Genomic DNA, 14,777 nt, shown 5'->3' with positions numbered 1-14,777 from the left:
CACCTTGTGTAATACGTCATCAAATTCTGTGTGCTGGAAAGCAGGAGGATAGCCAGAGGATTTGCTAGGTATTTGTGCAAACAAGTTTTGATAAAACTAGTATTTTAAATACATGGATGAAAGAGTTGTCCTTATTTGCAGAGTTGATTATCAGATATTTACAAAGACTATGGCTAGGTAGCCAAGAAAAAAAAAAATCGTACGAGCAACAATTTTTATTTAACACGAAGATTTGGAAACGTTGACTCGTGTTGTGACATCGCTTGTGTGTACGCGTGAGAGAGATATCAGTGATTGGTGCTAATCATATCAGCAAACTGTCGTCCGTTATTGACCGCTTAAATTGAAATGATTTTGCACAGTTCACATATTTTTCTTTCACCAATCATGTCCTACAAAATTGTGTTGCAACATAAATCAGTTTAAATTAGCAGCGTTATATTTCTGGACATTATTCATGTGACTATTCATGTTTTGAAGGATTTTCTGTGATAGAAAGTCACCATAATGGAGGATGCCGAATGTGCCAGCACTACTACCATCACCACCATTACAGATGAATCAGATGAAGTAACAGAAACTGGTTTTGAGAGTTCTCCTGTCACCACAAGTGATACAAATGCCAACATCAACAGTCATGTTCCAGCAACTCATGTTTTATCTACTGCACATACAACTAGTGATGAGGATGTTAAAATGGAATCTGATTCAAACAGCTATTCAAACTTTTCACCTTCAGAAACTAACACAAAAAGCAGTTGCAGAAGCTCGAGTGCTGGTCTTAACCATAGGGTTGGCAGAAACTCGGAACACTGGTATCAAAATCGGTGCTTCAACCACTACTGGCATCATTACTATTTTGTCTCGTTGTGGTGCCAGAAACATATGGAAGTGTATCGTGGTGTACATGAACAATTTAGCTCTCAGTCAAATAACTCAGAAGTTACCACAAGCATAAATGAGGCAGATAAAGGTGTCTTCAAAAAACCAGTCTCTGTAAAGACACATCGAAACCGGAAAGCTCGTCGGAGAAGAAAGGAAGCAAAGAAACGGATGAGACTGGCTTTCAGCCATGCAGAGACTATGAACAGCAGTTCTAATTCCTTGGATGAAGAGGATGCAACTGATACTGCAACTGATGATGTAGATTTCGCAGTAAAAATGGACATTAGTGAAGAAATGCTAGATTTTTTTGCTCATACACACAAACACAGAGCAGAAAGAGGTACTACTGCTAAATATTTTGTTCTTGTCTCTCCATAAAGATCCATATCCCTTGATTTGAGAAATATGTAAAAGACAGTTCCCAAGACAGAAATGTGCGTAAATTATGTAAAAGCTTCAAATCATTCATGAAAAGAAAATTTGCCAAGGGGTTCTGAAAGTATAAAAGATTTAGTATTGCAGTAAAGGGGCTTGGGATAGAGGTCTCAGTGTATTTTGTAAACCAGATAAAAGAGCTGATATTTTGTTATCATTGGTTGCTGATAGATTTACATGTATAAAAGCATGACTAACAAAGCAATTTCTGGACATTTGGTATCAAGATATTTGCAACATACATAGATTTGTACTTTTTTTTGTTTGTTGTTGTTTACCTTGTTACACTTGAAGGCCAGCTATCAAGATGATACTGGCAGTCATCTATAGATTGTTCACAGCTTAATATTGAGGGGCATCAGTGACAGTCTGATCTTTGCCCTCAGTTTCTGGATGAGCCTACCTTTCTGTAGGATATGCTTTGTGGTTTGCTTTGTATCGCCACAGGTCCATATTAGGGATGATACTAGCTGTCCTTTCTGATACAGATGGTGCTTTATTCTGTTGTGCCTTGTCATGAGGCAGATAATTATCACCTGGTCTAGACAGATTTTTGTAGATGTCTGGTGGCTGAGCTGGTCTGTGCATTATCTTGATGGTCTTCAGCTCTGTTAGGCTGACCTTGTTTTTATCCTGTTTTCAGTCCCAGGTTTTGCCATTCTGCTTATTGTCTTTAATAATTCAGTGTGAAAATATATATTGCAATACCATTTTGATGTATATCCCAGTGCCTCAATTTTGGATGGCATCTGTCACTAACCCATCTGTGTCAACCCACATCCATTCTTCTTGAGGGTACATTTCTTCTAGCATGACATTGTTAGGATTTTCTTTTTTATAGTGCTGTGTTCATTCTTGTCTGTGAAATGGGTTAACTGTGGTATAGATAGCAAAGTGATCTCTATCTCTTCTCATGGAGAATTGTTATAGAAGACTTGGTTTTTTCTTCAGCAGTCCAGGTTTTTTTTGGGTTGCCATTAGCTCATGGCCTTTATGTACTGACATGTGCACAGAGGGAATTGTGGGACCTCACCCCTGGGCCAGGAGCTGATGTGGCTCTTTATCGCATGGTGGACTTGTTGGACATATGGGGTATTTCCTGCTGTGGCACTGCTACCCTGCCCTGTCCTAATAGGATCACCACCAGTTGGTGTGTGACTGCTTAATGATCAAGGGAGAACTAGGCCTATTTTTGCAGCTAACCTACATATCTGGAGACCTTTCTTCTCTCCACCTCCTGGAGACATTTTAGATTAGGGGAGGTCTCCCAGGTCTCCATTGAGGATAGCCTAGTCCTAATGTACTTTTCTGTGCGGTTGGTTGCTAAAATTTACTTATTTCTAAGAGGGCCTAAAAACTCTCCACAATTTTAACCAAAGGGCTGAAAAGTTTCAACATGTCTGATATGATCCCCCTTTTTGTGGAGTGTTTGCCAAGGCTTTAATTGAGAATTTAGTTATTTTTGCAATAGATGGAAACTGAATCGATTTGCTGCTTGTGTTTTGTTCTCTGTCATGGTGTTTCGATTGAAGATCAGACCCAGGCAATGTCTTTAAGAGTTACATGACATAATATTTAGAGTTCCAAGTTTAAACTCATAAGGGTTCTTCTTGCAAAAAGTTGCATTTTAAAGCACGCATGCTTATCTTTTTTTTTTTAACTTTCGTGTTTTAAATGTTACGGCCTCAACTTTTGTCTTAAAATTAATTGTGAAGAGAGGACAAAGAGTGTGTATTTATATCAGCAATAAATGCCAGTTTGTATTTTCAGTTCTAATGAAGTGACTAACTTGACATTTACCCTTTTCTCCAACAGATGAATTGAAGAAAAAAGCAAAAGGAACTAAGCAGGAAAAACTAATTAACATTGAAGAAGGTGTAGTGAACTTTGTATTTATTTAGCACTGTTGTTTAAAAACATGGGTAGATGCATTGCAGACTGGATAGGGATGTTTTTAATTAAAGTTTACTGAAACAAGTCAAATTTCATGCACAAGCACACAAATTTTGAAAACTGGATGTGGGATTAGGGAATTTATTTCTGCATTTACTGAAATCATGTTTTGCTTAATGAGAAGCAATCCCCTTATTTCAGTGGGATAAGGTATTTCCAAGAGACACAAATGGTTGTGAGAGTCTTAGATGACATAGACACAAAAGGGGGAAGAAAATAGTACACCACTCAGTAAACAGAAGGACACATTGCTAAATAGATCATATTGCAGGATCAACTCTTCAAATTTAAGGGTTGTTTGGTGACTGACCAAAGTGAACTTGGCATTTGACCAAACTGTAAAAGTTAATGTCGTCTTTACACGCCTCCATTTATGCCAAAGTGAATATCTTTACACTTTCATGGTGTTTTATTGTAATTTTTATGGGAAACAATTATTTCCCAGAATTGTTTGTACACAAGAAATTCATTTTGTTTCAGTTCGCTCTGACCAGAAAGAGCGTACAGTGGAAGCCCCCAAAGAAAGGCCTGGATCACGCCGTACAGAGGAAATGCGCTTTCTGTATGGGAAAGGAGCTGCTATGATTCATGGAATGGAAACTGCCCTTCAGATGAACTTCGACCGCAACCTTGATGTCAAGCAACCTAAGCTGTGGCCTAACATGCCATTCAAAATCTTATTTGACTAAGTTGCCCAACACTAAGTGTCATTAATGAAGATAGTTTTAAACATTTCACATACTGTTTACTATTATGAAAAAGTGGATTTTAAATGTGTGTTTCTTGCGTATTATTTGTACAGGTTTAATGTTAAACTAGGAAATCACCACGGTGATCTTATTTTTTCCATTTTGTTGCCTCATTTTTCATCAGGTGATACAAAAAAAAAAGGATGCTTTTAAACAAATGATTAAGACCAGTTTAAATGGTTCATTAACAGTGAAAACAGTTCTTGTGAAAATAAGATATATTATTTGCTGTCTGTTTTTAAATTTTAGTACATTCTTAAAAAGTATGCTAGAGCGTGAAAATGAATATAAACATGTTACATTTTATTTGAAGTTTGTCACCTTATTCTTTTACATGGATTCAGATATGACCAATTTAATATAACCTTGTGTACATAAAACACTTTTAACATAAAAAAATCAACATATCTCCCCAGCTCAGTCAAGATAGATCTATGAAAGTTTCTTTAGGATCTAGAAATGCTTATAGGTAGGTGTGTAGTTGTGTCTTTCAGTGTGGTGCAACACCTGGCCAGTGAGTAATGCCAGGTTAAACAGCAAACCCATACCCCTGCCACTAAACAAGTTTACATGTACTAGGTTATCAAAGGCAGAAATTTAGTTAAAATTTTTGGAATTTTTTTTTTGTGTGTGTACCCTTTATTGGCAATCTGAAGATAAATCTTGCCTGCCATTAATCAAACTGTTGATGGATTATACTCCTCAAGAGTTAAAATTTATAAGCCTGAAGCCTTTTGCTCTTTAACATTGAGCCCTACCCACCATCTCGTATCGGACAAATTTAACCAATGGGAACCAAAAGGTAACATAATCTATGAAAAAATATTAACGAAACAACTCCAAAATGTATAAAATAGTTTATTCAAAAATTAAACACTCTGCTACAAAAATATGTACAATACTTGGGAAAAGAAAATATGCCTAAACTCTGTCCTTTTATACAGCTTGGATATGTGTAATTCATCCTTGTTTCTTAAGCATCAACATTCAGGTCTGCGGTCTCTTGCTCTCAACATTCATATCAACGTTCATAAACCTCCTCCCAAAAATTGGATTCAACATATGAAGTGGAATGACTGTGAATTTGAAACAATGAAAAGTATCACTGTATTTTTTTGTTTTTTAATCTAGATAAATGATTTTTAAATGGAAATCTTAATGCCATAAACTGTTCATCATTTGTATCTCCTCACAACTGCATACTGGCTATATTGTCTTTAAGGTGGACAGAGCATGTATGAACACGAATTTTAAAAAAAAACAACCTAGTAACTGTAAAGGAAAAAATGCAAGCACAACAGTGCCTTCTACAGCTGCCATACCTTTTATTTCTCAAAAAAAAAAAAACAAACAAAAAAAAAAAAAAAACAACCTTCCAAAATATACCACCCCTTTCTCATAAAAAACCAGCAAGTAAACACAATCTAAGAGCTTTTTGCTTTTGATCAAGTTACATGAATCATTTTTATAAAGATAGGACAACAAAAATTACTAATAAACTAAAGGGCTTTATAACCACTAAAATTCAAGATGCTTGATCAAACCTCTTCATAAAATGTCAAAAATATATTATTGGAATGCAAGATTTTAAAGATATGCTTAATGATCTAGCCTTTTCAACTGGCTGTTTAATTTTTCCTCAGCTATTATCTTATATACTAGATTTCCCAAAATACTATTTGCTCCTTGTCACACCCATGCACAAAATGATGCAGCTACAACAGTAACCACTGAAAGGTGTTGAATGTTATTATGAACTAATATTATGTACCAAATATGCTTTAATATATTGACATACATGAGGTAAGAAAATAGTAATCAGACAGAAGGCAAAGCAACTGATATACATCTATTTACATATTAACACAAAAGGAATGGCTCCAACACATCCTTTCTAAAATTGTTAGAAATGAGCACATGATATCAACAAGATATGTGATGAGGATGATCGACTTGTTTTAAAAGGCTGAAGGATGAGTTTCACCCCACTCAGAAAACAAATGATAAGATTTGATCCTTCCAAACTTTTAGAACCAAATATTGAAAATAGATGCATCATGCATTAGTAAATTTTCGGTAGGAGGCTGATAATTTTGGAGTTGGGAAGGCAGGTAAAGTGGAGGAGGGAAAAAAATATTGTAAATATCAAGTCGTGATAAGTTTGTGGCATTATCAAACAGGTCTTAATCCACTGAAATTTCACTTTATCCAAAACGCTGCAGCAGGCAGACTGAGAGGACCATAACAACTGTTGCTATGTTTACTGCCAGGATTGAGGCACCTGCACGAATCTGATTTGTTCTGTCTTCTGTGGCTACTGCAGATCTTTGAAGCACAAATTTAATGCTGCTGGATCCTTTATCGTTCTTTGCTCCACAAGTGTATTCTCCATAATCAGACTCTCGCACACCCCAGAATACAAGGATACTGGTAATCTTGCTTGAAGCTCCTGGAATGTTGCGTATGTATATGCTGGAAAAGAGAAAATTTGATGGGTTCAGCATGTGCCTTAAAGGAAGGACTGGTTATATAAACTGCCACATTTCTGGCAATAGGATAAATGACAAGATGACACTTGATCTAAATGGAATGAAATGAATTGACTGATAGAAGAGATGTCAACTGACACTGTTTTATTGTATGCAAATTCATTAGACAAGGTTGAAATTGAAATAAAAATCTAATTTCAAGTTCTGAACTAAATTACTGAAAAAGCATAACACAAAGAATGGTTCTGTTTACTTATCTGCAAATATTATCCATCTGCAATAAATTTAATTAAATGTAAATCAAACTATCTCAAATACTACAGGATATAAAATAAACTTTCCAACTCAGTTATGAGTTAAATTAATTTTTAAAAACTCAGAATGCTTATAAATATTGCAGATCAGCAAACTATTCAGCAAATGTAAGCCAAGGCATATATAAGACGTGAAATGAATCTGATCCATACTGTCCCCCAAGAAGAACAGAGGCTCCTTGTTTAGTCCAGGTCACATCATCAGCAGAAGGTGTGGGATATCCTTTGATATCACAAACAAGTTCTTTGACGTATCCTACCGCTTGTTGTACCACGGGATTTGCTGAGAACAGAACTGGTGGATCTGTGTAACAGACAATGCAACTTTTTGGACAACTAAAACAACCTTCTTTCACTTGTGTAAAAATTCCCCTTGGGATTTAAAAAAAAAAAGAGTATTTTCATTGCTTTTTGAAGAAAAGTACTGACACACTTATGGCTGGAGGCATGTTAAAACATGCAAAACATTCAACATTTTTTAACAGCATGGAAAAAGCTAATTCCTTTCTGGAATCAAGCATTTGATACTCACAGTTTATTGTCAACTGAATGTCCCTGCTATCATATCCGGCAGAATTTGATGCCGAACATTTGTAGATTCCAGCATGCTGTGGTTGCAGAAGTAGTATCGTCAAGCTTGGTTCCTAAAAAAAGAATCACAGATGAAAAAAGAATCCAGTAACACAAGACTACAATGATGACTAAAAAATTAAACTACTCTTAAGCATCAAAGGTCTGATTCAGCAACATGTCAAGACAGACTTAAGTTAATGGTCCCAGCACATTTAAGCAATGTGAAGATCCATTTAATGCAAACAAGAATATGAGATTTTAAGATTAAAAGATCTGTTTATTGCACAGATAAGTAAATTGGAATAAATTTCCTTCAATCTGCGCATTAATCTATATGGTGTATAATTTAGCAGGTACAACCAAGGATATATCTCTAGACTGCTGAGACCAACACTTAACCATTTCCAAAATTATAGGCAGTCAGGTCTTGGCAAGCCATTTGACAGCCAGTCTCCAGCACCATATTGAAAATCTTGATGACAATAGCGTATCTATAATTAGTCTGCTGCCTAGTTACTTTTTTCTTTTTCTCTGGCAAAAGTTGTCAATCTTCACCTCCCGTAGCTTCGAGCTAATAAACTGTAAACTGCTTTTATATATCCATGCACATGACAACTCGTATCATCTGCTGTTCCTTTTTTGTGCTAATAGAAAATGGAAGAATATTCAACACCCAGCCTTATTCTTGAAGTTAGTGTGGAAAACAATCCCAAGATACATCCCTGGCACAATAGATGCTTGTCATACTGTCATATTCTTTTGGTAAAGTGTCAAATATTTTTACATTCCATTTCCACCCTTGTGCCCTTTAAAATTTGTTCGAATCGCAGTTCCAGCTATAAAACGTTTTCCATCAAACACCAAACATCATATCCATATTTTTGATAGCATGATATAAATACAGCACAAAATATTTCTTTCGATATCAACTTAAAAAAAAAATAAAAAAAAAAAAGATAGTCAAAACGCAAGAAGAGCAGGTCAATTAAACCAAGCAAGTGCAAGGAGATGGTCTGATTCTAATAAGATACAAGATTCACATGTACAAGCAATTTAAAAGAAACTTGCCAGGAGTTCACGTCCACCACTAGGCATAAGCTCCCCTGCCATGCGTGTCCACTTGACCAACGGAGTTGGACGTCCAGATGCAGCACACTGCAAAGTCAAACTCTCACCAACGCTTTTTGTCACGTCGCTGCTGGTCGCCAAATCAGCAATCTGTGGTTTTTCTAATACAATCAGCAAGAAGAACAATTTGATTAAAATTGTTAGCCTTTAACGGTTGTAACTATCATTTCTTAAAAGTTTATACCTAATGGATGGGATAAATCTTGCCATTCTGTAAAGGGACATTGCATTCAATTTGGGGGACACAATGCTTTCTATGCCACATAAACCAGTCATGTGCAGTTAGAGATAGACGTTAATTCATTTTCAAACAGGAGATGATAGCTGGTTGTTTTATGTAGAACTACCCAAATGCTTTTCAAAAAGAATTTTTCATTTGTTACCTCTGAAAAGGCAACAAGAAAGTTTGATGGAACTTTTTGTGAAATCAGCTAACATACATTGGTGATTAGAAAAATGGTTTTCAACATTCATGAGTTAAATGCCTTACACCTAATCATAGTTCAAAAGTTCAAGTGCATAAAGAAAAACAATTTCCTGCTTACATGAACATTTTTTTGGTAATTTTAGTCCAGTGTAAACTACATTTCTCAGAACTGCGCAGGTTTTAGTTCCTTGATAATGCACTATTGTTTACAATATAAAAGAGCTGTCATTTTCCCAAATAAATATAGGAATAATAATAATTAAAAAAAACTACTACACTGTAGTTATTTAGGACTTAATTAGGTTTTGGATATTATGCACCTTCGGTTGATAGCAATGGGAAAATGAGAGATAATGCAAGTTTCATATAAACTTGCTAAAGCAACTTTTTTCATCAGTCTACAGTACAGAAGCAGATTCCAAGTTACTAATATTATTACTACTACTACTAATACTAGATAATCCAAACATTGGGCTAAGTAAACAAGAAAATGTGATCTCAAGAAATAATTCAAGAAACTTGTATTGCACTTTGTAATACTTATATGTCACATATGGACTCACACTCTTCATTATTGATATTAAATCATGAACAATGTTGGACTGCAGCTTGGGATAACACTATCATAAGAAATGCTTAAGGATTAAGAATGCCCAGTTCTCCATTTGAACTATGTAGTATTGTCATTGTGGATGGAAATTCACAAATTTGGCTGACCATATTTCAAAACCAGTACAATTTATAAACTTCAGACAGGAGTCCAGAAATGACAATGACAGCTGAATGATGATGGAAATGTCAAAACAGTCAAACTACAAACTGTCCATCATCCACCAACAAGCTCTTGAATCTTCGATACTAAATGAGATTTGGTGTTAGACACAAGGACTGTGAGCCTTGGCTACATCCATGGACAGATGCCAGTCAAGGTCAAATTTCCAGAACAGTGAAAGGAACGGATGCTTAACTTCTAAGCATAAACCACAAATGAATATGACTGCTTTTAAAAACAACTGATAATTTTATTTGATAAAAATAATTTTAAAAAGTGTAGGAGGAAAAAAAAAATACAAAAGATTATTCTGAAAGAGAACATGATCCTGAAAAAATACTTTACACACCCACGATAAGCATATCTGCCGAACTTGAGGCATAGGTCTGAACCATTGTTTGAACCTCACACACATAGGTACCCTCATCAGTAACCTGTATATTCTGAATACGCAGTCTCCAGGAGGTTGGTGCAGGTGTGTCAACCATGTACTTGAAGGAATCATATGACCGTGTGGCTGTTGAAATGGGTACAACAGTAGTTGATCCATTCCTCTTTATAAGTCCCTTCCACTGAACCTGCAAATCAATACAGTTTTAAACAGTAAACATAAGCTTAAGACTTCTTTGGTCACACCATCAATTCTCAGATTTGATTCAGGTAGCTATCCAAGCAAGTTCCACTTACAAATTTATGTATTTACACTTATACAACTTGAGTAATGGTAAAAAAAGATAAAAATAAAAAATATTTTATCACAAATAGTCATAAAGTCTAATGGTAATTATTATTCATGAATACATTTACTGTTATAAGTGCTCTAGTTTCACTGCTGGCTGATGTGTACATTTTACAAATGTCAGAAAAATTATTGACTTACCAACAGTTCAAGACTGAAAGTACTACTATATCCCCAAGTCATGAGCAAATAACAAGGTGTTCAAGAAATCTGGTCTGATAGGTTCACTATGTCAAGTTAATAAATCACAATAACATGTTGAAATCATCCCTTGCTTAGAAGTGGAAACACGAAGTCAACCTACCTGTGAGTTAAGTGGCTTATTCTCAACCACACAAGTAAGTTGGACATCCTGGTTTGTCTCAGCCACAATTTTATTTTCTACTGGGTCTATAACAGGGTTTGTTTCAATAATAGACACAATGGGATCATCAGCAACAACTGGAACACAAAAACAAAGAAAATACTATGACTATACATATATTTTTTTCCTGCAAAAACAAGTTAAAATTATTTTGAATTTGTGTCATCTACATACAGTAATCCCTTGCTACTTCGCGCTTCACCTTTCACAGCTTCACTATTTCGCGGGTTTTTATAAGAAATTAATAGGAAAAATGATTCCCGGATCTATGCTTCTTTGTGGATTTTCTGTGAAATTCGATCAGCAGAAAATATATATATTTAATGAATTTTTTTATGAAAAAAGCCCAAAGTGTCTAAAAATATATTACTATACAATTTTTTCCATTATGTGTGTGGCAGAAAGAGAGAGAGAGATTTGGTTGGTTTATTGTTCTATTACAGGTACTGTATTACTCTACAGTACAATACACATTATGTACTTGTTCTTTTATTTACAGTAAAGGTACAATACATGTGCAGAACAGTGTGGGAATGGTTATCAAGGAAATGGGAAAGGTTTATGTAGCGTAAAAGTATGGGGGTGGGTTTATAAAGCCTTAATATAGTGTTTAAATACATAAATAAATATACCCTTTCTATTTCATGGATTTTTGGTTATCGTGGATGGTTATAGAACGCATCTCCTGCGATAAACAGGGGATTACTGTATTAATTATAAAGAGATACGTTGCATATATTTGACATAGAAAATGGAATTTCGGGGCATTCGTTCAGAGGTTAGATATTTAAATGTTTGACTTATACCAATTTTTTGTGCTAATAGCAAGTGGAAGGAATTAAATCTTTATGTATTCTGGGGATTTTTTACATGGAGTTGTCATCTCTAGTACACCTTTACACATATAGCACTTGTTGAACTATTTAGCAATAGAGAAAAACCATATTGCTATTTAGAAAGCAAATAACCACAGTTTATTTTAAAAACAAAAAACAAAAAAAAAAACACAGCTTGTGGTGACTGAAGTAGTTCTAGCAAAAAAACCAAACTGTTACAACAAAAGCACAAAAAATACCAACTGCTATGTAATGATCTCCACATGAAAGTAACAGATTTAGATTTTATAAAAAATTCAACAGCTGCTACAATAGTTCTTAGTAGAGAAGTGATGAGCAGGTAATGAAGGGCCATATATATATATTTAAGCTACACTGAATACTGGTCATCCTTTAACATGTCTAAATACAATAAAAGTACAAACATATTGATTAAACTCTCACCACACCATAACCACTTTTATCTACAATTAATATCCTTTTTAACCCTGCCTTGCAAGAGAAAGAGACGGCATGCAGATATACTGCATTAATGCACTCAAGTTCTCATTTTATCTTTATTCCATATTTGGTTAAAAATCCTCACAATTACTGGAATTAGTAGCCTTCCCAAAAGAAAGCGTGTGGTCTAAACACTGGCTGTGGACAGAAAGATAATGACCATGCAGCGATGAAAGATAAACTGCTTGGTTGTTGCCTACTGTGTTTGACAGCCTGGTTCCATGCATTATCATAGTGGTGCTGAGGTGCATAGTTAGCTATCTTTGGTTACACCTTATGATCTGATATGGATGCTACTATAAGGCCAGAAATATATCCGGATACAATACAAATTGTTAACTACCATCGCACGGCAGGTTTTGTCTGTTTTTTGTCTAACATCATTGAATCAAAGGCCATTTCTAGAAACATTCCTGACATTATCATGAACATTTTACACTTCTTAAAATACCATACACCTATACGAAACTCTTCTAACCTCGTACTTCCTACTTCGAACGTCCATTTGAATTAATATAAAAATGTTGGCTGCCGATCTGCGTAACTATCCAGACATGATGAAATTAAGAAGCTGGCCACATAATTGTGAGAATAATATATTATGGAGTAAGATTGTGTCGGTATAAAATAATGACCAACACAGGGTGTTCCCTCGCAGCTGCCATTTGCATCTATCAAGCGTTACCAGCCATGTTTGCAGTACATACCATGCCACCCGACTTACCTGTGTGAATAAAAATTGTCAAGCTACAGGTGAAAAATAAAGTGGCAAGATGCTTCCATCCAGCGACAGACATGATGATTTAGCAAGAGAGGAACGTAAATATTTCTTAGTCACATCGAAACGAACTTCTAGCCAATTCACAAACACAAATGACACACTTTCTACTTGGATTTCCTGGATGAACAACAGCGCATGCGCAACTATGTGACACCTGTTTGTGACGGTGAAAGGTGTCAAGGTGTTTTTTTTTTAAAACACAAAGTAAATTTGTTTCGTAGCTGGGAAAGAACACATTGAATCTAAGACAAAACACACGTAGAACATGAACCAGATTTAACACGTTATTGAACATGTGAAATGTGTCGTATCGAAGTCTGGTAATACATGGTGCGACAGGTAACCATTTTGCAAAATTGAGAAAAAACTCGTATTTAATAAAAGCTTGTTTCATCATAGCTACAAATATTAAATCATAAACTTTATTTTACACAACGTGTTCAAAATTTCATGTAGAAAAAAGATTTACGACAGCCTACATAATTTTTGTGACAAAGTGAAAGGATTTTCAGATTACATAAAAGCACAAGTATAACGCGCACTATAATCTAGAATAACTAAAAGTGCAGTAGTTGTTGTTCTTTATCAATAAAATATAAGCGAAATATTCTGCTCGAGAATTAGTTACTAATTCTTGTTATTAAGAGCTACTTAGATTTGTGATATCTTCCTTCGAAGTTTTAGCTTAAAATATTTAAATGCGTTTTACGAAACGCGGTACAAAAGGGGACGCAACAAGTAAAGATCTCCAGTGTTGTGCATGCTTCTCTCCCCTGGTGATAACGTGTCTTCACCGTCTATCTTCTTCCATGAGGCGAGATACATTTGCAGAAGAGAGAGATATTCATAAATCTCACATATTAATTTATAGTAATCACGGACTTTTATCTCTTGTTCGTGTAGTAATGCTTCTTACTATATATTACAATGACGAAAGTTTCTTGTCTTTGGAAATTGGACAGGGACCCATGAATGCAGTGACTATATATATAATCTTCTAAAGAATGAGTTTGACTTTTTTTACACAAAATAGATACTGCTTCTAATAGTAATGTCCTACGCTTTTCATTCATATTATTGTCAGTGTATCGATCATCTGGCAAAATCTGTTCTTGTACAGGTCCTGTGTGAAGCGAAATCAGAATGGTTATATGTTCACTACCACGGATCGAGTTACACATAAAACTTCGACGTGGTTCACTACTGACAAAATTCGTGGGTGGTCAGGTGTGTTTCACTTTAATAAGAGAAAGCAGGTATAGTTATACATTATGTTGGTGCCGTTCATGTAATTTTTGACGTGTAGCCAACATGTCCTACCCAGATGACTGCATGCGTACATTTGCACGTCAATTCGATAAGTAATGCAAGATGCACTTGTACTAAATTTTTGGGGTGGGTGGAGTAATGGAGGTGCTTACGCGGTAGTACTTTATATGAAATGCAAGGAATTTTCACGTCCTTCGTTAAAATTGTTGGGGTGGGGGTAGGATTGTTGATTTGACACAACAGCTGTAAATACTTCAGTGCAAGATAGGACATCTCGCAGGCTGGTGTAGACGAACGTCTAAATCGTCCTTACAAAGCTTCATAAGGACATCGCTTCCTTCAAAAGCTACACAATTATACTCTGTCCATGTGCGCGGACTTCTTGAGGAGTAGTATGTCTTTTCGTAATGCTCCATAACAAAACTATTAAATTTCTTCTTCTATTATTAGAGTTCTGCACAGCGCAGACTCATGGGAACATAAATTAATATTAACTGATTTTAATGGCCAGAGTCGGCTCTGCTTCTGAACTATAGTTGACAGTACGACAAGTGCAGTTGTG

The 14,777-nt window shown here is 35.4% G+C and overlaps 2 protein-coding genes across 2 annotated transcripts; one reads left to right on the top strand and one right to left on the bottom strand.

Annotated features, from left to right (window-relative positions):
* The first annotated feature begins 17 nt into the window (after positions 1–17).
* LOC112560155 (gem-associated protein 8-like) lies at positions 18–4,642 on the top strand. The gene is made up of 4 exons (XM_025231771.1): positions 18–68; positions 496–1,225; positions 3,136–3,195; positions 3,754–4,642. The coding sequence occupies exons 2-4, from the start codon at positions 508–510 to the stop codon at positions 3,960–3,962; spliced, it is 987 nt and encodes a 328-aa protein (XP_025087556.1). The 5' UTR covers positions 18–68; positions 496–507; the 3' UTR covers positions 3,963–4,642.
* Positions 4,643–4,864: 222 nt separating this feature from the next.
* Positions 4,865–13,090, bottom strand: LOC112560154 (protein amalgam-like). Its single transcript, XM_025231770.1, has 7 exons — positions 12,890–13,090; positions 10,769–10,905; positions 10,075–10,303; positions 8,467–8,627; positions 7,358–7,469; positions 6,979–7,129; positions 4,865–6,494 (listed from the first exon to the last, which is right to left on the bottom strand). The coding sequence occupies exons 1-7, from the start codon at positions 12,960–12,962 to the stop codon at positions 6,227–6,229; spliced, it is 1,131 nt and encodes a 376-aa protein (XP_025087555.1). The 5' UTR covers positions 12,963–13,090; the 3' UTR covers positions 4,865–6,226.
* Positions 13,091–14,777: the final 1,687 nt, after the last annotated feature.

The sequence above is a fragment of the Pomacea canaliculata genome, linkage group LG3, assembly GCF_003073045.1.
Source record: "Pomacea canaliculata isolate SZHN2017 linkage group LG3, ASM307304v1, whole genome shotgun sequence".
NCBI lineage: Eukaryota > Metazoa > Mollusca > Gastropoda > Architaenioglossa > Ampullariidae > Pomacea > Pomacea canaliculata.
This window is presented reverse-complemented; position numbering and strand designations above follow the sequence as displayed.